The sequence below is a fragment of the Periplaneta americana genome, chromosome 1 (assembly GCF_040183065.1).
Source record: "Periplaneta americana isolate PAMFEO1 chromosome 1, P.americana_PAMFEO1_priV1, whole genome shotgun sequence".
Classification (NCBI taxonomy): Eukaryota; Metazoa; Arthropoda; class Insecta; order Blattodea; family Blattidae; genus Periplaneta; species Periplaneta americana.
Window position 1 is genome coordinate 52,165,888 of NC_091117.1, and position 26,551 is coordinate 52,192,438.

The 26,551-nt window shown below is 33.9% G+C and overlaps 1 protein-coding gene across 1 annotated transcript in view; it reads right to left on the minus strand.

Moving 5' to 3' along the window:
* The window catches only part of LOC138690926 (cilia- and flagella-associated protein 74-like), a 75,467-nt gene that overhangs the window by 41,596 nt on the left and 7,320 nt on the right, over positions 1–26,551 (minus strand). The window contains exons 4-12 of the mRNA XM_069816565.1: positions 25,768–26,245; positions 21,407–21,592; positions 19,156–19,278; positions 16,240–16,455; positions 11,753–11,876; positions 8,799–9,190; positions 6,347–6,600; positions 3,201–3,477; positions 1,162–1,651 (exon numbers count right to left, since the gene is read on the minus strand). Of these exons, the coding sequence (XP_069672666.1) occupies positions 1,162–1,651; positions 3,201–3,477; positions 6,347–6,600; positions 8,799–9,190; positions 11,753–11,876; positions 16,240–16,455; positions 19,156–19,278; positions 21,407–21,592; positions 25,768–26,245 (2,540 nt within the window). The remainder of the gene's footprint in view (positions 1–1,161; positions 1,652–3,200; positions 3,478–6,346; positions 6,601–8,798; positions 9,191–11,752; positions 11,877–16,239; positions 16,456–19,155; positions 19,279–21,406; positions 21,593–25,767; positions 26,246–26,551) is intronic.

Here is a 26,551-nt window from a genome sequence, read left to right on the forward strand (position 1 = left end):
AGTTTCTTTCAACCCATAAGCAGTGCTGACTAGATCAGACGCTATGGACAGTACTCTATAACAGAGTCGCCAGTATGAAAGGATAATTCCAAGCCTCTAGTGTGAGACTAACTCGATAGCTCAGTGGTAGAGCGCCTGGCTGGAGAACAGGAAGTCGCAGGTTCGATTCCCGCTTGAGGTTGTGAAATTTTTCTTTCATACCATGGCATGATTGTGACTATTATAGTATTTAAATTCAACAATTATTTATATTCAAGTGTTAAAAGTAGTGTACGAAAGATTCAACATGGATTATCAAGATTTAATTTAAATGGAAACTACTCAACACAACGAAAGTTAAATACAAAATCGACCAATTTCTTTACTTAAGCGAGTAAAATCCTTCTATTGGGTCAGTCTATAATTTATCATTCACAAATATATAGCCTAAATATTAGACATGTTCTGTTTTCGTTATCCAACAAGAAGTTTTTACTTGCTTAATTTAGTAACTTTTCGGAAAATAAACCATGTCAATAAAAATTCTTTATTTAAGGCAATTTAAGTTAAATCTCACAATTGTTAATGTTGATATTCTATTGTCTGTCTAATCAGGTTCGAATGCCTGTGTGGAAAGGGTATTTTCTGTTATGAAAAATAAGTGGAGAGATGAAAGAAACAGATGTTCCACAGATCTCACCAAAGCTGAAATCCTTAATTATTGCAATGTACCGAAGTACATATGACATTTCCGTGCAGGAAAGAATTTCGTATGGTGAAGCGAAAACAAGTAGCACTCTGAATAAACGAAAGCAATGGATTAGGAAAAAAAAAAAAAGACGATACTTTTTCGTTTGCCTGAAGACGAAAGTAGAATCAACTTTGAATTTCTATATTCATTACTAGCAATAGAAAAAGTCTAAGCTACAGTTATACCATACCATAGCTCTACTAAAAATATCATGCTTTCAGTGCAACATGTAAATAAAATTTCAACTGTAACAAGAATACAGTAACTAAAGAGTTACTTAATAACTGTTCGATATTTTTCAATTAAAATTGCACATCCAATGCCAATCTCATAAAAAGTAGACTCTGCAGCTTCTCTGAATCCTCCAATTCAAGAAATGTTATGCCAATTATTTAGCAATAATTTGACCTTCTATAGTCAACCAACCTTACCTTGTATATTCTCAATCATTTGTTGTTCTTCCTGAACACCACTTGACAGCTCTTGCTGCACAACTGGTGTAACTGAATCTACATCACCAATCAAACCTGACTGTTGCAGAATCAGTTCAGCTTTTGTATTATCCTCCTGTTCTTGACTATTCTCATTGTTTACTCTTCCAAAATTCAGTTTATTTGCATTCACTGATGTTGGTTGTGAGGTTTCTATGCCAGGATAAGACTCCTGTTCTGAACTCCCAATATTTGCAACCATTGATTGCTCGAGGTCAGAATCTTGTTTCTTATCCGTAGGCTCTATAATTTTTGCATTTCTCCAGTTAGTTACATGTCTGGTGCCACCAAACGCTTTCAGCGTTTCACACCGCAATATAAACTTGTGCTCTGGTCCATCGCTGAGAGAGGGACTATAGAGTAGATGAAGAGGAATAGTTTCTCTTGGCAATATGGTACCAAATCCATCACCAGGTTGGACACTCACTCCCTATAAATAATCACAGATATATTTATTCTTAGGTATGAATACTTAATATAAATTACATATAGTATAAATGTAGGGTTTTTTTTTCTAGAACAATCCCGTTTTTTTTTTTTGCTTAATGTCCGCTGTCCCGAAAACTTCTTGATGTAGGACTGCATCTATGAACTCGGATCAATATAGAAGCTGCACTTCAGGCTAAGCAATAAACTGAAATAATGGTATAGCGAAAACCACTATAATTTTTAAAGTAATAGACTGTGCTATATCAAATCAAGGTCGCTAATGACAGCCATTTTCGTCACTCTCCTCGACTCTCACGTATCTGATTCAATCAGCTGACATATTCTTAAGAAGCAACATCTGTTCTCTCTCCAAATGTAAATAAACCATTAACGTAGCTGTTATAGTTCCTGTGCAGTGAGCATTCCAAATTTTGCAATTTTTAGGACATTCAAATGTCAAAAAAGTCATTTCAATGCATAATACAGAAAGCAAATGTTCACTACAATTTGTCAATGAAATTTTTGTCGACAATTTTTTTACTTTCTTAATCAGTCTTTATTTGTTTTTTCTTTTTGTTCTTGAAAATGTCCCAGGATTTTCCTTAAACTTCTTTTAAATGCCCACTTTTTTAAAATAATACTATGAGAAGTCTATATTAATGTCATTGGTGGAGCTTGAATTTTAGTCACAAAAAGATTGAATAATGAAAAAATTAAGATATCAAATAAGAAAATTGAAATTTTGAAATGGCACATCATTTAATATAATATAACGGAACATGAATGAATGAATGGAAGGAAGGAAGGAAGAAAGGAAGAAAGGAAGGAAGGAAGGAAGGAAGGAAGAAAGAAAGAAAGAAAGAAAGAAAGAAAGAAAGAAAGAAAGAAAGAAAGAAAGAAAGAAAGAAAGAAAGAAAGAAAGAAAGAAAGAAAGAAAGAAAGAAAGAAAGAAAGAAAGAAATAAATAAATAAATAAATAAATAAATAAAGAAAGAAAGAAAGAAAGAAATAATAATAATAATAATAATAATAATAATAATAATAATAATAATAATAATAATAATAATAATGTGCGAAGTTTTACGTGGATGTGGAAATAATCTATATCCTGAAGTGGTATGTCGGAACAAACAAATAAACAAACAAACAAATAAATAAATAAATAAATAAATAAATAAATAAATAAATAATAGTAATAATAATAGTAACGATGGTAATAATAATAATAATAATAATAATAATAATAATAATAAGTGCGAAGTTTTACGTGAATGTGGGTATGGAAACAATCTACATCCTGAAGCAGTATGTCGGAACTATTATTATCGAAGACAAAAGGAAGGGTAACTTATCTGTTAAGTTTGTTACGAAGACAGTCCCCAAAACTGGACTTATTTCTATACAAAGCTTTAAAAATACAACAATCCTCTAAATAAAACCACCATCTGCTTACTTATTTAAGCCATATAGAAATTTCAAATATAATGCAAAAGTACAAGAAACCTCTGGAATTACGAATGGACAACAGGCACTAACATTTCGTTTTCTACCTGTGGCAGATTGAGGAAGCCAAACTCATGAACTGCTTGTGAGTTGTTGGTGAGTGACAGAGGACATTTCACGGTTTCCAGAACTGTTACAGTACCAAAATCAATTGAGGCTGGCAGGATACTTAGAGCATGGCTTGGAGTCACAACTGCCAGTACAGTGAGTTGCAGTGGGGCACAATCCCCGTATGGAGCTCCCTTGATATGGATGAGCACAGGAAACTCAAGTACTTCCGTCATCACATTGTAGAATTCAGGAGCATCAGTCCCCAGACTACAGCTGTAACAGAAATCAATGGTAGCACTATATTATTGTGCTGATATATTAAAGGACACTTCCTATTTACAATGTGATTAATTCCTTTATGTCTCATGTGGCAGGAAGGCGGAGTGATACTCCCAAGAATATAGTCTACGCAAGCATGAATATTCTCTTGTAATGTATAGAGCTATGGGCGCTCATTATGGGCTTAACTACTAGGCTATATTAAGAACATTCAATCATCATTATTTTACTTAGCAGTTATTCTGTTATTAGCTGTTATAAGTACGAAAACTGAAATGCTTATGTGTGAAAGATCGGTGAAGACAATGCTTGTTTACTACCTGTCTATATTGCCAACAACATGTACTACGGAGCAGTCTTTTAGCACACTTTGTTGTATGAAAATGTGGCTAAGAAGTACAATACCGTATCACAAGATCACTTGTCAAGTTTGTGTCTTTTGAGTGTTCACAGAGAAAGGGTGAAAGAACTGGACTTGGAAGAGAGAACTTTAGAAATATTTTCTAAAAGCAAGAGAAAAATACAATTTTTTAAATGATAAATCAGACTTGTTTTCAAAAAAATTGCATACTGAAAACTTAGGGTTATTTTGCTCTTGGGGTCATACACTGCTCCACTTAAATAAAAAGTTTCATTGGTGTCTAGGTTTCAAATCGACTGACGTATTACTGTGGGATATAATCCTAAACAAGTATGAATATTATGACTTAAATAAGAGTATTTTACATTTTTTCTGCATTAAAATTTGTTTATATTTTGGTAAGTACTGTATATTTTATCTTAATAGAAGTCATACATGCTCTATAACAAATATTCCATCTCTAGGTATTGGTTTTGAAGGCTGGTGCAAAGTTTCCCCATCATATAGATAACTTAACTCCATTTTTTTAAAAATGTAACAGAAGAAACCCAAGTATTTCTTTGTTGAACATACTAATACCAGTATCATCTACCTAACCTAAATTAGTTAATAAAATTATCAAAAAAATAATAATTCCTTAAAAATGTCATTTTCTAAGTCTGTTTCAATTAAAATATCAGAAAAATGGAGCAAAGTAACCCCAAGTTACGGAAGTTCAACAGTTTTACTTTTATTTTGTTGTTTCAAATTCAATTTGAAACTATGACATTGTTATTTTGTTTTTCACCCTTTGTACGCAGAGATTTCATTTTTAAAATTTACCAATTTTTATTCTTTTTATTTTTTTACAAAACCATTACTTTCAGTTATATTGACAAAAAATTTATTTACTTCCAATGCGTTTAGTAATCGCAATTTCATTTCTTGTTAATTTTTTTTCAACTACATTTTTCATGAAAACTTGTCTGAAACCCTTAAACAATTGACTCATACTAATTTACTATGTTCAGATGCTCACAAGACAGGGTTGCCAGATGTTCTGGATTTCTCAGGATTGTTTCGAATTTTAATGGTGTGTCCTGTATCTTGGATTGTGTTATATTTATCCCGGAATGTAAAAAAAAAAAATAGAAAGGAATGTAATTCTTTGCTCATTTCTGTACAATTATTTTTATAATTCCTTATTCAATTTTTAAGATCCCATTCAACCTATGTTGAATGTCGTTGTCATCGCCTTCTGGCGCCTCCTATTGGGCTCTATTGAAATAAACACTATATACTATAGTGTATATATTAGTTATTATACAGTATTTTTATTCTTTACTCTCTTTGGACGTTGATTTATTACTGATAGGATTTCAACAATGTATTATCGAGTATTTTTTTCTGTATAGATCAGGCCGTAATATGGCATTATTTTACTTTATCAGTAATTCAAACGAAATTTCATAATCTACACAAAAATGTAACATAATTCAAAGCTTAGACCCTAATATAATTAGTTGAAAAACATAAAAACAATAGAAGGTTTTTTTGTAAAAACAACCATAGTCCAAAAACATAAATTTTGAGGAGGAACAAAAAACTGTCTGGCATGTGTTGTTGACACTTCAAGTATGGAATTCATCATGTCATTTCTTTGGGGTGTTGTAGAAACTTGGGAAAACTGAAGTACATTTATAACTTAAATTGTCTCATAGAAATACATGTGAAAATATAGGTAACTGTGGACAATGGTTATTTTAAGAAAAAAATATTCTGTTGTGGCTGAAGTGTGCCTCTCATTTAATCTTCTTTTTCTTTAATATATCCTCTTTCTTCTCCTTTCGTTGCTTGGGTTTCTTCCATGGGGTTACTTCTGCACCTAAAGATGACTCCATAACTAATACAACAATTCATGTGCTTAATTATTTTCCTTTGAGGGGGCTTTTGCCACGTACGTAAGAAGTAGTACTACTATTGTATGGATAAATGTTTCAAGATGATATGAATGGGATATTTTGTAAATGCTACCATCATCCTGTACAATGGCTGTTTTCACACAAAAAAAGTCTTTGGACTATGATTATTTTATGAAAACCACTCAAAATTTCCACTCCTATAACATAGGAGTAAGGTGTTTCCCCCCCCCCCCCCCCACTGACAACTAGCTCTGTAGATGGCCTCTACAATACTGTCACCACACGTATAATATCTGAAATTTGCATTTTTTGGACTATGGTTCTTTTTTTTTTTTAAAAAAAAACTTCAATTGTATTGCAAATTTAATCATTACCTAATTCAAATGTTTAGTGTGACGTTAGGGTACGCAGTATCATCATCTGTCCGGGAATCCTAATGAGAGAATCTTGCAACCCTGTCACAAGGTCAAATTATTGAACATTTTTTCCGGGAAGGCCTCACACCACTTTGGTAGCCGAGAATTTCATCACCCTCTCCCCCCCTCCCCCGGAAAATAAACATGTACACCCTTGTGTAAAACTATATTATTCTCATCCTCACCTCGGTGCCAGCCTCACGGACATTCTTTGTTCCTCATTGGACTGCAGGAATGCTGTTTTTGGATGCACACTAACGTGTTTGCGCAATGCCGGGGGCACACTGAGACTCACTGCAGTGGGTGTTTTCGTAAGACTGCACACGTAAAAGCTACCTTGGCAGATCTCACCATCCATGCAGCACAACTGCAGGTCTAGAACTGGTGGTTTTACGTAGAATGGTAGCACCGTCGTCTCTCCTGACAGTACCACTTTCACCTGTCACAACAGAGCACACTTCAAAAGCAATTTTTATGAGAGAGATTATGTTCCCTTTTATGTTATTAATTTACGGAACATTTTCAATTGTAAATCAAATTTTATTACTGAATTTTCATCTCTCTTTTGATAGTTCTTATACGGGAATTGATTAAAATATATATATAAAGAAAAAAAAAAAACAAAAACTTTCTCGAACAGGTACATAAATAGGATAAATATTCTGATTTTTCTCACAAAGTAAGGTTACCAGACGTCCCCGGGCCCCGAATTTTGCTTTTTTTCCCCGAACAAAATTCGTCCCTGGAATGTCCCCGAATTTATTAATTTATACCCAGATATCCCCGGGTTTTAAGCGTTAATTATTACAATTTTATGAAAATGCTGTTGAATAACACTGTGTTTTTGGCATTCATTCACAAGATAAGATACCTGTAGAATGTATATTGCTGAGATATCTTCCAGAAAGAGAAAAATTTGAAGAGACATTTCATTATTTTTCTTCCAATGCAGATGTACTTGGCCTGGATGAAATAATTTATTTTATAAAATTTCTTGCATGAAGAAATATGTAACTTCAGAGAAAGTAATAAAATGGAGTGAAAAAATGTTACCCTTCTCTCAAAATAGAGAGAAATTTTTAAATTTTCTCTGAAAAAATTATTTTCTATGTACAGTTCCAGAATTTGATCGAAGTATCTCCGCATCTTCCTGGAAGTAATGTTCAGTGATGAAAATTTTTTCTTCTGTGAAAATGTAGTAGAGATCCAAAAAATCCATAAAGAGTTTTGAAACTGTTGGAGCCATCCTTGCTATCTTAACCAATTTGTATATGAGCTGTCAGGGATTTGCTGCAAAATTGGGATCCAAGAAGACCACCTTAAAAAAGTTCACTCTTCTGAAAATACCAGCAGTTTAAGTAGTACTGGTAGTTAGTGAACGTTTTTAATGTGTAAATGGAATAAGTATTTTAATTCTTTAAGGTACCCGGTATGTAGAAACAATAGGCCTGTAAGTGAATGGCACTCTAACAGAAACATTAAAGGTAGTTTTTTTTTCATATATCGATATTTGTCCCCGAAAATTGTGAAAAGAATCTGGTAACCTTATCATAAAGTATTTCAAAAGTAAAAATGATTTTTGTGTATGGTGTGTACTTCTCTGATACAAAAATTATTTTATACTGATCTCTGTGTTATATTTTCATTTAATGTGCACCACATAATGTGTACTGAATATAATTTTATTGTTTATCTTAATGTTAATCATGTCTTGCAGTTTTTTCTACAAAACTTATCACGTTTTTAAGCAAAATAATGAAAATTCTCCGTTAGAAATAATATTATGGCAAACCTAAACAGCAATAATAAAAGCAGCAAGAATACCAGTAGTGGTAAAAATTGTACCGGTATCAGTAGCAGTAGTACTAGTAGTAGTAGCAGAAGTAACAATAGCAACAGCAGCAGCAGTAGTAATAATGGTGACAACAACTCAGTAGTAACAGTAGCAGGAGTAGTATTAGAGTAGGTATGTACCAGTAATAGCAATATCTTTCACAAATAATAGTAGTCCCATAGCAGCAACAGCAGTAATAACAGTAGCAGCAACAGTAGTAGTAGCACCAGTAGTATAGTAACAGTACCGGTACTGTAGCAGCAACAACAGTAGCAGCAGTAGTAATAATAATAGTACCAGTATAAGTAATATAAGCAGCAATAGCAGTAAGTGGTAGCAATATTGCACACAAAAATAAGAGCAGGAAAGTAGCTACAATATCCATACTTTTGTCCTTCATATTCTTGCACAGTCGACAGAATTCTTATTTGTGAGTCCTACATTAAACAAATGAGATACTGGTGTTGTGTGAACTATTAACAGCTCTACCACTCCCCTAAATTCCTGTCTTTTCATTGCCAAGAATTCTTTAGTCCTGTTAGGCAATGAATATGTCATTAGGTTCAGCTTCTGATGACTTTTTCCCCTGTTCAGGTGCCCCCATTTCAAGTAATTTCTGACAACTACTTTCCTATTGGCAAACAGGACGCAAACTGTCACATCTTCAGTAACCTGACTAGCCCTGTTCTTAACATTTAAAGCTAAGCAGAATCGTTTATATGGGTTTTGGAGATTATCCACATTTTGGAACATGTAGATTTAATCTCAAAACTACTAAATGAACTTAAGACAAAGTCAAGTACCTCAGGACAGAAGCTATCGAACTTGAAGAAGAATTTCTCCTGATAGTACCCAGGCTCGTGAGGTTTGAAGGAAACCTTCAACCTCACACAATCTCTTGCTGAAACTGTGATGTGGTACTTCTGATCAAAACGGAACACTTCAAATACATTGCTGAGACACTCCTCTAGTAATTCTGTCACAGTTCCCAGAGCCCTGTCCACTGGTTTTCGTTCTGATACCGATTCAAAGGTTTCAACGATTGAATTTGATTGTTTCCCGGTTTTTTCTTCTGGCTTCTTCTTTTTACCAGAGGTTTTCTCTTCTTTTTCCTTATTTTTTGACTCATTTGAGTCAAGCACTTGTAGAGAAGTTTCTTGTCCTACAATTTCAGGAAGTACAGGAACCTCTTCAGCTGTGAAAAGTGTAACATAATCATAATCATTTAATATTTCAAAACAAAACTTTATTAACTTGTTTAATAGATCTATACTTCTTTCTAAAGTGGAAATATCTAGAAATGTGTAAAATTTATTCAACTTCAGAAGATAATTTTTTGGGAATCGGATTTGCAAACGTTGATAAAATCAATGTACCGGTACCGCAATCAAATTTAGTACTGGTACTACACATAATAGTGCTCAGTTTTCCTCAGATATTAGAGTAAGTGAAATTGAACTGAAATCAAAATCTATAAGCACATAGTTTTTGTACATCTTGATTACACAGCTTTTAACACTGTATCACTTCGGAATATGTATGATAAGAACTTTCTTGTGTTAAATTTTAACGTACCTTGTTAACATGTTTCGACCTATTTTGGGTCATCTTCAGAACTGGTCGTTGTTGGTCTTGGCGCCTCTTGTTTCCTGTGAGGGTGCGTTCGTAGTGTAGAGTCAAAGAGTGTATGTGTTTTGAAATTGAGTTGTGTTTTGAGAATATCGTTGGGGTGTGTTTCTACAAAAACATCTCAACACACAAACAACACAAACAAACAAATACAACCACACAGGCGTATACAAACTCAAATGTAACACCTGCAACAACTTCTACATAGGACAGACAGGCAGATCATTTCAAACACGTTACAAAGAACACATCACAGCCATAAGAAAATTATAAAACACCTCCACATATGCAGAACACATCACAAATGCCAATCACACCTACAGAGACATCAACACAGACATGGAAATACTGCACATCCAACCAAAAAGCCAGAAACTCAACACACTAGAACAATATGAAATATACAGACACACGAAAACACACCCCAACAATATTCTCGACACACAACTCAATTTCAAAACACATACACTCTTTGACTCTACACTACGAACGCACCATCACAGGACACAAGAGGCGCCAAGACCAACAACGACCAGTTCTGAAGATGACCCAAAAAGGTCGAAACATGTTAACAGGGTACGTTAAAATTTAACACAAGAAAGTTCTTATCATACATATTCCAAAGTTTCTTGGTTTAGAATAGGATAATATTTGAATTGGAAAACACACATAGAATTTATTACTCCTAAACTTAACTCTGTCTATTGAGCATTAAGATACTAAACTGCCATTGACAATATAATATGCTCTACATTTAAAATTGCATACTTCGCACATTTCCATTTTATAATATAATATGGATTAGTCTAATATTCTGGATAACTCATTTGAAGCTAAACATAGTTTTGTTTTGCAAAGGAAAGCCCTAAGAATAATAAAAGATGTGGATAAAAGGACATCGCTATTGTAAAAATATTTCAAGAATTTAGAAATATTGATCTTACTTTGTGAGCACATTCTTTTCCTGATGATGTTTTATGTTATAAATCAAGACGCATGTAGTACTAAACAGAACATTCATAATTTTAATATAAGACACACGTCAGATCTCCATCTAGCCTCTGTTAGTCTCAGCTGTTATAAAAGTAGTTCACTATTCAAGTATTATGATCTGCAATGACCTGCCTAATTACCTTACAGCTTTGAAGGGCCAAAAAAAAAGTTTAGAACAGAATTTACAAAATTTATTCACACACATACTTTCTACTAACCTAATGAACTGTTAATGCTTATGTATTGAATTAGTCTACTTACTATGTGTTATATAATATTTTCGTATAATTTTTTATTTGTTCCAGATCTCAGTTGTGATGTAAGATCTATGGAGAACAATAAATTATATGAAAAATGTGAGCAACAACGGTATTACCATTTCTGGATTCAGACGCATCAGTTTAAGATTAAAATAAATTAATAATTGAGTGATAGTGTTACTAGAGAAAAAAATATGAAAACTGTGCTTTTGATATTAAAATATTCCACTTTTATAAACGCTTAAGAAGTAAAAGACGAGCAAGTTAATGACTCTCTTCAAATAAAACAAAGGCTACATTAGTGGTTGTTACCTATTGTAAATTAAAGTACATTTTTGTTAATTGAAATTAAAATTTCTTTACCAATAAAAGTGACTTAATTTGTTCGCACCTGTCATATTAACACCAAATTATATATTGTACCCTGTAAGTTACTACTAGGACTATGTGTGGAAAATGGAAATGTGCTGTAAGCTTGACCATAAAAGAAACAACTTAAACCATGATATCAACCCTATTTGTGAGTTAAAATAATAATAATAATAATAAAAACTTAAGAAATTAAAAAAAGAACTTTAAAATACGTTCAGTGCATCTGACATGGTTTAAACATCTTTTTTTAATAGTCAAGTTTACCCCAATGGTATGTAAAATATTTCATTTAGGACAAAATGGGATGGGGGGAGTATACTACATGATAAACCCTATAAAGACTTCTTTAAAAACCTTGCCTCTCAAGCAAAAACTGAAATGACGCCCCTGTCTGGATTGAAAGACATCACTATTAAATATATAACAGATGGTTACGATGCTAACAATGTTAATGACAATAAATAACTTATTTGAAGTCATATCAATTTATATTCCCGTCTTACCAGGTGCATTGTCTTGTTCCGTCTGTGGAAGAATCTTGTTAATGGTAAATGAGCAGGATCTTCCTCCACTGTTGATAACTTGTATATATTTCACTTTTGTCACGTTACCCGACCATCCTGGTATCTGTAAACATCAGACAGGCATGTTTCAATCACGATACATTTTAATACTGCAAAAATGTTTTACACGTATATTTATACAAGTACCGTACACTATTCAAGTATTCCTGATATAGGAAATGTAGTTATGGTAGACTGTATACTTATTTCTCTAAACTGTGACAATCTTTTCTCCTAAGCTCTTGGAGGATTTTGTTCATATCCAACATATACTAGTCAAATCATAACAGTAGGCTATCGTATTATTCACATGAAATATAATTATTTTTACTTAAATTATTCGTTGTTAACTAATTCTCAGAAAGATTGAATTTCATCCAGTCTCCTCCTAGCGTTCTTGTAGTATTTTTTTCAAATGTTGGCAAATGGAATGTAGGAAGACCAAAGACGAAATGGAGGTGCGGTATTGTGTTGTATTGTATTTATTAACATTCCATGGTATTCATACATGCTTACAGCTAGAATATGGAACAAGTCAAAAAACTTAATACTATTATAAAATCTTAATTTATAGTCACAGTCTAGATGAAATATATATACAGACGAGATTTACAATGTAGTCTACTAGTACAACACATAGTTTTAGTATCAATTTCATGAAGTGTTATTGAATGTCATGAATTCACCTACAGAATAGAAGGCGTGAGAAATTAGGTACTTCTTTAATTTGGCCCTAAATAATTTTATGTTTTGAGTTTCATTTTTTATATCGATAGGGAGGCTATTAAAAATTTTTACTGCCATATAATGCACTCCTTTTTGATAGCACGATAGACTTGCCGATGGAGTATGAAAGTCATTTTTTTATGTGTATTTATGCTATGAACTGTTGAATTAGTTACAAAGTTTTCACGATTACATACGAGGAAGACTATTAATGAAAAGATATACTGACAAGCCATGGGCATTATTTGTAGTTTTTTTAAAATAGTCCTATACGATTCCCTAGATTTGGCACCTACTATTATTCTAATTACTCTTTTTTGTAATAGAAATATATTGTTACTATCTGTGGAATTTCCCCAGAATATTATTCCAAAACTCATTATCGAGTGGAAGTATGCAAAATATATTGTTTTTAAGGTATTGATATTTACTATCTTTTGCATAGATCTAATAGCAAAACAAGCTGAATTTAGTTTGGGGGTAATTTCTTTAATATGATTTTTCCAATTTAACACATTATCGATTTTTAAGCCAAGAAATTTGGTTGTTGTTGTTTCTAATAGGGATCTATTGTTAATTATTGCGCTAGAAATTTGCGACGTTGAATTTGGACAGGATTTAAATTGAATTATGTTAGTTTTGTTACAATTTAATACTAATTTATTGACTGAGAACCAGTCACATATTTTGAAGAGAATTTCCTCTGTTGAAGATTGGAATGTGTTGGAGTTATTGGCTGTAATTACTATACTTGTGTCATCTGCAAATAATATGGGATGACCTACATCTTTTATAAGGGGGGCAAGATCATTTATAAACACTAGAAAAAGTAGGGGACCTAATATTGATCCTAATATTGATTCCATTATTAATAGTTCCCCATGTCGATGTAGATTTCATAGTTGTATTGATTTCAACTTTCTGTTTCCTATCTATGAGATATGAGTGAAACCATTGGTGTGCAACACCTTTAATTCCATAATAATCTAATTTATCTAGCAGCATTTTATGATTTATACAGTCAAATGCTTTGGATAAATCACAGAAAATCCCTCCAACTTGTAATTTTTTATTTACTGCCTCCAGAATTTTGTCAGTTAAACTAAATGTTGCATTTTCTGTGCCTTTATTTTTCCTAAATCCAAATTGTTCTGGGACTAAAATGTTGTATTTTTCTAGATGATGATATAATCTTTTATACATTACTTTTTCAAAGATTTTGGAGAAGACTGGTAGAAGTGATATGGGTCTGTAATTTTCTGGAGACGTTGTTTCTCCCTTTTTGAAGACAGGAATAACCACTGAATATTTTAATCTCTCGGGAAATATACCATTGAACATTGAATAGTTACATAAATAACTTAATGGCCCAGCTATAATATGTGAACTCGCTTCTAATATTTTGCTTGTTATTTCATCATACCCTGAGGAGTTTTTTGACTTTAGATTTTTAATAATTGCAATTATTTTTTGTTTGTTTGTTGGAAATATTTGAATATGAATCTGAATGCTTCAATACTTGGGAGAAGAGGTTGCGAATAGGAAAAACTTTTGAAAAAGGTTAGTACCGGTACCCATATAAGGCTATCAAACTGGTGGCGATAGTGATGGCGATGATGACGATGATGATGATGATGACGACGACGTTGTGATGATTAAAAATATGTAATAACTGAAACTTTATTTATAAAGAAGGATTAACTCAAGCCATAGCTAAAGGAGACGAAGGAAATAATTTACATAAGAATTTCAAAATGACCAGCCTCATAGACTAGTGGTCAGTGTTTCTGACTACAGTTCATGAGGTTCTGGGTTCGATTCTCGGTTAGAACACAGGAATTTTTCCTTAAAAGGGAATGTTGCTGTGTTCGTCCATGGGCTGGAAGTTAGGTTAGGTTTACGTCTAAGTTTAAGACCTCTTCTGGCACTTCATAATCATAGTATTATATCATCAGAGCAGCCTAACTCCGCCTTCCAGGCGCCCCAATCTCAGAAGTGGGTTACAAATAAACCAGTGCTAGACGAGACCAGAAATGGCAAATGACAAACTGGTAGCATTGGAGGAAAAAAAAAATCAAAATTATATGAAAAATAAATTATATTTACCAATAAAAGCTTAAAGTAAAATGTACGCAATATATACAGGTGCGAATATGGAAGGAGGTCAAAAGGGCTCTGTCCCCACGAAAATTAAACTGCTATTGAAATAGAAAATTATGAGTAATGTAACCACTGTCTTAAAGCAGAAAATAAATTTTCCTAAAATGAATTCTATTAATAAAAAAGACTACTATTACTTAGAATTATGTTTAGTGTTTTGTTTCACATACTCCCCCCCCCCCCCAAATAATGGAAAGTTACCGGTATCATAAAATTTTCACCTTTGTAGGATCAAAATGATACAATATAATGAACATTAAACACTGGCATGAAGGAGTTATCTACTAGCAACATATTCCTTTAATTGATATGTATCTTAAAATTAAATCTGGCAATTTACATTATTTAAAAATTCAGTAGAAAATGTCTTAGAAGTAGTTCAAATAGCTTAGATAATAGCTTCAATCATCGTACCATTGTACTTTATAATGACATAATAAATTTTGTTGCCCCCCCCCCCCGCCAAAAAAATCTTTATATGCCCATGCAATGTAAGACATATTAAGTTATATTAAAATTTAAAATTATATTAAAAATCGTAATAAAAATCACATTTTTATACTTATCTTAAATGTGAAGACATGTTATATCATAACATTTTTCCTCCAGCTCTTATATAATACAAGGTGAGTAAAATGTATGAAATACTGCTTGCAGTTTTCATATTTTTAATTCGACAAAGAAACGCTTTATATATAAGTTACATGGTACTTAGGGGGTAAAAAAAGAAATATAACTAGAACATGTTTTCAAAAACTAGTTTTTCATTTTAAGAGGTGTGACATGGAGTCTATTTTTGTTTTAACGCTGCCATGTACTTATCTTTTCATTTTTGGATTCTTCAACGTCTCAAAACGTACAAAATACAGTACAAATACATTTTTATTCTTAAAAAACACATTGACGTCTTAGAAAATGGATATGCATCATTGAAATTTAAAAGAAGGCATAAAATTTAAGGACATAAAAACTACTAAAAACAATTCAACAATGTTCTAATTGTGTCACTTGCTGATATCAGTTCACAGAAGATGACCTCCATTCACTGCCAAATACTGTAATACATAAGTCTGTCTTTGAAGTTGTTTATAATGTTTTCGGCAACACTGTTAGGTTGATCTGTTATATTTCATTCCTAAACAAAATAAAAATGAATAAATAAGACTTCAATATGAAAAACGCGGACAAATTAGAGGATTTCCAAAAATTTACGACAACTATTATCGGAAAATGGACATGTCTGCATAAATGCTGACATATGGTAACTTTAATAAATACAATACAGTAACCTGAAACAAAACCCTTAAAAACAAAGCAAAAAATCACAAAAAAAAATGGAAATAAAGAAAAATAAATATAGAAATTAAAAGCAAATAAAAATAACTACAATATGCTATGACAAAACAGAAGATCATAATATATTGGAATAAAACAATTAAATATAACACAATTTGGTATAAGTAACAAAAATAAAATAAAGAATTGGTAAAAATAATTGTTCTGAAACGGGAAAACTGTTACATGACTTATACTTTACTTACAGTGGGGAATCTGAGTTCAGTCGGTACTACAATGGGCTCAGGTTGTGAGGGAACACATTGTACAGGAATATACAACTCCCTCTCCATACTGTCAGCTCGTCGTGTCAACAAGACAATTCTTCCAACAACATCCATTGTGTGTTCTGTAGGCTGAAATGTGATCTGAATGCTGAGAGAGAGTCCAGTCCTAAGTGTGCATGCGTCCATCACATCAACCTATGATAATAGAATCATAACCTGGAGTATGTGCATATAGTTACATTTGCTATAGAAACGTCTTGGTAAATTGACGTTTAAACAAGCGACAGGAGAGGAATAACATGAGTTACAGATCAGCGTAATATTACAATATCTGTAGGGTTATTATTTTTAAATTTTCTAAAATAATATGCTCAAATTTAATTAGGAATTAATTAACTAATTATAAAATATATTTTCTCATTTATTTTCAGCTGTAAACCGAACTTTTAATTAGGAATGGAATTCTTGAACAGGGTCGTGCGTAGGATTTTTAAAGAGGAAGGGAAGTTTTTTGAATGGAGATAAACATTACAGGTACAGTATTTTTTCACAAAGTAGTTTAGGCAATAAACTTTTTAATTCACCGTTTATTCATTACAGTATCACGATTTCAAATGGTGTATATACCTCTGGTATTGTAAATCACATTGAAATATTTCACTATTTCACTTTCTAACTCGCTGATTTACTTTAAATGTGGGAAGAATTAAACCCCAAAATCTCTCCCTTGTGCGTCCATAAATTGGTCATGCAATGGATCACTACACAGGCTGTGAAAAATATTCGATGTGGCCGGCCGGACTCTCAAATACGAGTAAAAGGAAAAAAACCAAGACATGTCCATAAAAATTCGGAATTCTTGTAGCTATTTACAAGTTCTTCGGAAGTGGTATGAATCATTATTTTGAGCTTCTGTGAGTATTGGGAAATCTGAAGAGAACAATTTACAGAGATTTATTTCGAAGTAATTGAAAAGATATCCCCTTTACAGGCCCTGAAGCCACATAAGATACATGGAGGTAGAGCTCTATCCCTCTATGCTTTTATGACCTCGGTAGGCCTACTACAATGAGATGGAATGGTCGGCACCACGTCCCGACTGCCTTTTACCCCCGACAAAGAACAGGTACTCAGTTTGAGTGAACTCCCTGGACCGTTCTGGAAGTTTTGGAAACGAGGAAGATCCCTTCACCGCCTTCATTTGAACCCGGGATCTTCCTATATCCTGTGTTGCCTTGCCATTTCAGACACTCGGCTGAAAGAATGTCTTTAAACTGACAGTAGATAGCGTACATGTGCTGAAACATTCGTATTAAAAATACTCAATATCGACGCTAGATGGCGGACTATGTATTTCAGCTATACAGTCACTGTATTCAACTATAGAGTCCGTTCCGTGGATATCCACGGATTCTGTTGGACTCTGTTCAGCTATGTCTAAATAATCTAAATTAACCATTCCGCCGTTGCTTGTAAAACTGGATTATTTTAAATTGAGGGGTACAAACAGTGGCGGATTTCCAAGTAGGCTACAGCGGAAATTTTAGAAGCGCAACGTTTTCAAGAACATGGACTTGTCCAAATCACAAATTATTTCGCCGAGCAGAACAAAAGGGGAAAGACACAAGTCGTATTATTATTATTATTATTATTATTATTATTATTATTATTATTATTATTATTATTTCGGCGTTTAGGCCTATGCGGGACGAAAATGGAAGGGAAAGACCGTAAAGAAAACGAGACTTTAAATTTTTTGTATGAGCAAAACCATTGGAATAAAAAATATGACAATTTGATTACATACATTACGATATAATAATAATAATAATAATAATAATAATAATAATAATAATAATAATAATAATAATAATAATAATAATAATAATAATAATCACTCACTCACTCACAAATGGCTTTTAAGGAACCCGATGGTTCATTGCCGCCCTCACATAAGCTCGCCATCCGTCCCTATCCTGTGCAAGATTAATCCAGTCCCTATCATCATATCCCACCTCCCTCAAATCCATTTTAATATTATCCTCCCATCTACGTCTCGACCTCCCCAAAGGTCTTTTTCCCTCCGGTCTCCCGACTAACACACTATATGCATTCCTGGATTCGCCCATATAATAATAATAATAATAATAATAATAATAATAATAATAATAATAATAATAATAATAATAATAATAATAAAGCATTTAATCAGAATTTGCTATTACGAGAACAAGTGAAGAATTGTTTTTGAGCCACAGATATAATTAACAAATAACCAGCATAGGCCCTTACTGTAATATATGCGCGTGAGAATAATCAATAAATATTTATTATTGTTTATCCATCTGTGTAGGCCTATATCAGTAATGCCAAGCTTGTATTAAGTTTCTACAGTTACGCATGTATTGTGCACGCATCTGTTTCGCGTCCATGTCGAAGCAAAACGGATTAACATTATTTTTAAAAATATATAGTAACCCCATGGATTATAATAAACTCTTCAGAGTACCGGTAGGTTATGTATTGCGGACTCCCCTTGTGCATAGGAATGGACTCATTCATATTGTTGAGTCTATCGGATATGACTTAAGCATTTGAGTGGCAACCAAAGTCGAACAACAGTGTACCGGTACTCAAAATCTTTTTTTTTTTTTTTTTCATTCGTGTAAGTCGAATATAGACGTAACACGTAAAAAAACTTTATTTTGGATTTTTTATAGCATCCTCTATCACGTGAAGGCATTCACTACCCTTATGAGCTGTATATTGAAGTATTTCAGTATTTCAATCACAAAGTACAACTGTATTGTTACGTTTCAAGATGTCAATCGGGGAACTACTTTTTATAACTGGGGAGGACTGTCTGCTCTCTTGTGGTAGTGTACGTAGGCCTACCTGCAGCACACGAGGATCATCTTCATCACTGTGGTCGACGTGAAGCACCCTACATTTGACAGGTCGTTGGCCAGTGTTGGTGACAGTCACCCTGCGACGATACTGCAATCCGGGGGTGAAGTCCTGGGGGACAAACAAGGGATGAACCCGGACATTGAAAAGTAATGAATATTTTCATTTTTGGGGTTTTACTACATTATGTTAAGTTTCTTTCTGCAGCAGTTTCCAACCGTCATGAGGGTAGAGACGAGAATTTCATGCACTATAAAATCCCAAAACATGCATGCATTCATGCACTATCAAACTATGAAACATGCACGATCAAGCGAAAAATACATTAAAATATGCACTTCCATTTTTGTTCCAAATTTCTTATTTCAATTTTTATTTTGCACAGTTAACAACTAACAACATTTCTAAATTAGTTTCTGTGAGGTTTCTGCGCTTGTCAATCAATATGTTTTTGTAGACAGAGAATGACTTCTCTACATTGCAAGAAGTTATGGCTGCAAACTTGAATGAATCTTTTTCTGTTATTTAGCCTAGGTTTTTTTTTTTCCTTTTCCTTCTTCTATCCTGATTCCTGAAGCTAAAATGAGAGACATAAAAATGGAGGAACTGAGGTGTCGACTCAAAACTATTAAAACATGCATTTAAAGTGAATATAATGTATATTATATGCATGATTAACTAAAAAATTGCTTAAATATGCATTATGCATGTTTTATCCCCGAAAAGGGCAAAACATGCAAACATGCAAGGGAAAAGTGCACATATTTGGAACTGGAAAGTAATGAAATGGATAAGTACTAAGTTTGAGCTATGTCCTATGTTCCTATAAAACATGCATTTGCATGGAATTCTCGTCTCAAGTCATGAGCATGCGCACATCGATTTCACTGTTCGTGCAGCGAAACTTCAAACTCTGATTACTTGCTGACTAAAAGTCAGGCGTTCTAGCAGCATATCAAACTGTCACCAAACCATATCCTGGCAGTCAGGAAGATTTACTGATCAAGTGCAAGCAAATCTAAAATCACATTGACGCATGCTCATTAAGATAGTTGTAGGTATTACATCTTCATCCACTGGACTGGCACACATAGGCTTAATTTTTGCTTTAATATTTTATGTTTAAATGCTTATCTATGTTGGTTAATAAACTATAAACCTACAATGACTTTTAATTATGTCTTCAATATAGGCCACTAGATTAGTAAATTATTTTACAGTACCGGTAGGAAACATTCAGTATAACTTAATGCATGACTTAATACAGGCATTTTATAAAATTTAAATTTACAAAGAAGTTAACCCTAAAAATGTAACAAAAATAGTATTCAAATTTGCATTATATGAAAAAAAATCATAAATTACGGATTACATTATATTTTTCAAAAACCCCTCTCAAATTAATACTAAAAGTGCCAGGAATAAACTATAAAAATTCCACTACTATACTTCCAATAGTTTCTGCGAAAAGATGCATTAAAAACCATTAATTTAGCATAGGCTAAGATAGGAGGGTCCGGATTCCTTTTTACTATCACATAATAGTACATTATGGAACGAGCCTATAATGGTAGTAATTAAGACGCGAGTATGCTTATGAAACGAGCGCAAGCGAGTTTCATAATTTTCATACGAGCGTCTTAATTACCAGTATAGGCAAGTTTCATACGACTTTTTATGCTCGACCATATTTCTAACTTGAAATTATCCATAAGTATTCATGTTATTCTTATGTGACTGGGGAGAGGAACTGACCTTGTGCAATCTCGTAAATTGTGAGATGTGCGCAGACGCGAAAGTATTGATTTTTTCCGAGGAACAAATGTCATTGACCATGATATAATCTAGAGAGTAAAATGAACATTAATCTTGATAATAACATTGAAATTGATTTAGACATTGAAAAACGAGATGACAAATTGAATTTATTTGAATATTACTTACAATTAACGCTAATTATTATAGTAACAGAACATAACCTTCTGCGACAGTATTGGATTTCCAACCTCCGTGACGTTTCGCTAGTTGTCTTTCGATTGCATATCCGAGAATAATCGCTACTTGCTCTTTCATATTGCTACAATGGCGCTTTCTGATTGGTAGAAGAACTGAACTTTAATGAATAGGTGTACGTTAATAAGGTCCATTAAAGGGCTGCTACCAGGTGTATAATTACTACATTTCGGCATGGTCGAGCATAAAATTCTTGGTAGGCCTATTACACCAAGATTTCATTTACCTTGAAGAGAACGCAAGATGGTTTCCATGCAAACTCTGAGTCAGGGGGTACGGGGCTGGGGGGTGGCGCTCTTACTTGCAGCTCTTCGTATAGATGGAAGGCTTCCATCAGTTCCGGCACTATGACGTTTTCCGGCAGTATTCGAGTCCGGCGTTGGGGTTCCGGAGGCGGCAGATATACCACGCCCTATAAATAATAATAATAATAATAATAATAATAATAATAATAATAATAATTGTCTACCGCTGTGGAGTAACGGTTAGCATGTCTAACCGTGAAACGAGCGAGCACGGAGTCAAAGAGGTTGGGACAAGTTACCTGGTTGAGGTTTTTCCGGGGTTTTCCCTCAACCCATTAAGAGCAAATGCTGGGTGACTTTCGGCTCTGGATTCTGGACTCCTCTAACTAGCATTATCACTATCTCACTCAGATGCTAGATAACCATAGCAGTTGATAAAGAGTCCTAAAATAGCCAATTAATAATAATAATAATAATAATAATAATAATAATAATAATAATAATAATAGTAATAATACCATTTTTTAGTTTGTTATTTAACGACGCTGTATCAACTACTGTGTTATTTAGCGTCGATGAGATTGGTGATAGGAGATGGTATTTGGCGAGATGAGGCCGAGGATTCGACATAGATTACCTTGCGTTAACATTACGGTTTGGGAAAACCTCGGAAAAAACCCAGCCAGGTAATCAGCCCAAGCGGGGATCGAACCCGCGCCCGAATGCAACTTCAGACCGGTAGGCAAGCGCCTTAACCGACTGAGCCACGTCGGTGGCTAACAATACCATTTCACAAAGACTAAACGTAAGGGGAAAAATATAATTTAAGATATCAATAGGCCTACATACGGAGTTCCCGTCCTGACATTCTTTCAGTTTTATCAACTGAGCAAACACACACATGAAAGAGTTGCAAAGTGATATAAACAGAATTTTAACATTTTAAACATTTTTGGATTTTTCACCCAAAAGCTGCCAGAAGTAAGAGAAGAAAGAAATCTGACAGATATAATAAACTTTAATAAACAAAAATTACATTACGAAATTGTTGGGCCTATAATATAAAGAAAAGTGAGTCAAAACGACACCAGGTAATATTTTTGTGATCTATACACCAACAGGCGATAATAATAATAATAATAATAATAATAATAATAATAATAATATTTATTTATTTATTCTGGCGAAGTTAAAGCCATCAGGCCTTCTCTTCCACTTAGCCAGAAACAAAAGAAGCTGATACAATTTGCAGTATACACCCTTGATTTTTCTACTGGTGTCAAACGGAGAGAAGGAGCAATCTTGGATTCAAACTATCTCTATAACAAACACTCCAAATGGATTCAGAACACCTCAAAATCTGTTTCAGTGGCTGACCATGACAATATATTTGAAAAATATTGGAGTGCAAGAGGTCAAATTACTTTATTGTCAAAAGCCTGGCATTAGAAAACAGCAACAGCAACAACAACAACAACACTCCTCCGATCTAACAGGACCTCACTATCACCTATTTTCTCTCATACTGACTGCCAGACCCAGGGAAACTTAAATCCCTTGCATATGAGCTGGATAAGTTCAACTGTCTTGGTTTTGTTCTGTATTATCTTACTGTCATCTTAGGTCCTGATCTTGGCCACAGTACAGAGCGCGAGGTGCGTAAGGAAAATTCATTAACACAATTGCAGAAGTAAATGCCGCTTAGTTGTAACGAAATAGAAACGACACACTGTATATTGTAGTCTTTGTTATGCACTGAGGACAGTTGATAGAAGATTATGTTAAAAACATAAAATGTTTCTTTAAATATCGCTCTCAACTCCATGAGATCTCTATAATTTCAATGAATTAGATAAAATAAAAAAATATAGAAATGGAACAAATGGAGAATTCGTACAGTACAGCTTTGCCGACTACGCTCGCACTAGTGACCGGCCCGTACTGAGCCATGTGAAATAAAAAAGAATCGAAATGTTGCTAGTAAAATGGATGACTATATTCTTTCAGAATTCACTCCACTAGTCAAGTATAAGATTTACGGAGTATAACGAGGAATTTGCAATGCGCAAAAAATAAAATGCACGTCTTCGAAGATAACATAACACGTTATCACAGCAAAATGAAGGAGAAATATTTTGTCGCCCAGAGAATATCGTTCAAATCCATTAGTTTTAGAAACGAAAATATTGGTAATTTGCTAGAAAACATCGTTGCAATCTTAAATGAAATATCTCTCCGCACTACATACGGGTGAGAAAACGTACTTAAATCAATGAAACCTTTTCCTCGGCCTCACGTGACTTAAATATCCTCGCAACTAGCCCAATAAACCTTGTCACATATTTCAGTCTCATGTCACTTAGCTATTATTATATTAATATTATATCAAAAGGGAGTGCATAGAGAGTGTTAGGTGGGAGGGAAAAATACTTTTGGGGAGACCGAGACGTAGATGGGAAGATAATATTAAAATGGATTTGAGGGAGGTGGGGTATGATGATAGAGACTGGATTAATCTTGCTCAGGATAGGGACCAATGGCGGGCTTATATGAGGGCGGCAATGAACCTTCGGGTTCCTTGTAAGTAAGTAAGTAAGTAAGTAAGTAAGTAAGTAAGTAAGTAAGTAAGTAAGCAAGCAAGCAAGCAAGCAAGCAAGCAAGCAAGCAAGCAAGCAAGTAAGCAAGCAAGTAAGTAAGTAAGTAAGTAAGTAAGTAAGTAAGTAAGTAAGTAAGTAAGTAAGTAAGTAAGTAAGTAAATAAGTTGTTTTCTAATGCCAGGCGTTTGACAATAAAATCATTTGACCTCTTGCACTCCAATATTTTTCAAAGATATTATCATGGCCAGCCAATGAACCACAGATTTTGAAGTGTTCCGAATCCATTTCTTGGTTTGAGTTGCACAATGGGCAGTTAGGGGACTGATATATTCCAATTCTATGCAGGTGTTTGGCCAAACAATCATGGCCTGTTGCCAATCTAAATGCAGCTACAGACGATTTTCGTGGTAAATCGGGAATTAACTGTGGATTATGATGCAGAGAATTTCATTTTTTCCCTTGAGATTGTGTTATCAAATTTTTTTTGTTGAAGTCGAAGTGTGTAGATTTAATAAATCTTTTCACAGAGTAATACTTAGATTTAGTAACAGGTCTGTAAGTAGCAATGCTGCCCTTCTTTGGTAAAGCATCCGCATTCTCGTTTCCCAGGATTCCACAATGGGATGGTATCCATTGGAATACAATTCTTTTATTGAGTTATATTAATTGAGAGAGCATTTTAGTTATTTCTGCTGTTTGAGATGAAGGTGTGTGTTTAGAGACTATTGATAGAATAGCTGCTTCGGAATCTGACAATATAACTGCATTTTAAAATTTATTAATGTGGCATAGAAGATTCCTGAGACTTTTACTTATTGCAATGATTTCTCCATCAAAACTTGTTGCTCCATACCCAAGAGATCTATAAAGTGAGAAGAGACAGCACGTAACACCTGCACCAGCACCTTGTTCTCTGGAGATCAAGGATCCGTCGGTGTATAAATGAAGCCAGTTTTGTGGAGGGTACCTAATATTAATTGTCTCTAAAGACAATTGTTTTAGTATTTCAGTGTTTACTTCTGATTTTAGTATTTCTTCTGTTAAATTTAGATTATATTCTATATTTAATAGAGTTAAAGGGTTTGGTTTAATTTGTAGGTTTTCTTTTAAATTCGGGATATTGATTTTCTGTTTTAATTCTTGAACAATGGATATGAAACTTTTTTGAGTTTTCAATCTACAGAGAGGATTGTATGAATGCCAATTGTTTCCTGGTAATCTAATAAGTTTTTCATATTGAATCGGTGATTTGTAAGTAAGTAAGTAAGTAAGTAAGTAAGTAAGTAAGTAAGTAAGTAAGTAAGTAAGTAAGTAAGTAAGTAAGTAAGTAAGTAAGTAAGTAAGTAATATCAAAAGGACAATGGACGTGACATTCACATGTGTCACTTTTACGCGGAGCTCTTGTCACTAATATATCCCCTCACCAAATTCTATCTAACTTTGTCACTGACAGTGAGCTTACTTGTCACTAATGTATCTCCTCATCAAATCCTATCTAACGTAAACACTAATAGTGCGTCAAATTGATACTAATATATCTCATCAAACCCTGCCTAAACTTGTAACAAACAATGACGCTATATTAAGGACGACGGAGTAGAGAGAGAAAAAAACGAGTCATGTCCATAAGTTGGCAACATCGTGTACTTAGTTGCAACTGGCTCTCATCGTAACGATACGGCTGAAAGCTGCTATATCTAATTCTCCACTTAAGTGTAATAGAGACATTTAAATATAGCTCTTACTTTGATTGCGTCATCTGTCTCTTTCTTTGTTTCTTCTTGTTGTTTTCCTTTCTTTCCCTTATCTTCTTTCTTTCCTTTCTTTTTAGTTGAATCTTTCTCCGCCTTATCCTTGTTTTTCTCTCCTTTAGCTTGTTGTTCTCCTTTTTTCTTACTCTTCTTGTCTTTCTTCTTTCCATCTTTAATTTTCTCCTTCGTATCTTCCTTTGATTCTAGTTCTTCCACTTCGATCTCTTTTTCTAAAACGACTTCCTCCTTGATGACCTCTTCCATCTCCTCCGCCTCTGTCTCCCACTCCGAATCCTCTTTCATTTCCAGCTTCAACACGGCAGTCTGCCTCTCCTCCTGTAGTCGCCTTCTCCTCGCCGCTTCTGCCTTCTTCTCAGCGAGCTCCAGGTCCCGGACGTTCAGTCGCCTCACCCTGTATTCTTTGTGTTTCCTGCGTTCCTCGTTCAAGAGCCGCTCCACGATCTCAACATACCTGTAACCACGTAAATTGGTAATTATTTATCCAACGTTCCTTTTAGAATGGCAAAATTTTAAACTGATTTTTACGACCCTTTGTCAACTGTAATGGTTATCTAGCTTCTGAGTGTGATGAAGGTGATAATGCCAGCGAAATGAGTCCAGTGCCCCGCTCGTTTCACGGTCAGACATGGCAAAATTCATCTGAAGGGATATATTAGGCTGCTCCTGAGTACTCTTCAAGTTTTGCGACATTTCAATGGCAGTCTGAGGATTATTATACATTTCCCTAATTAGAAAAAGTTATAAAACTACGTTATGA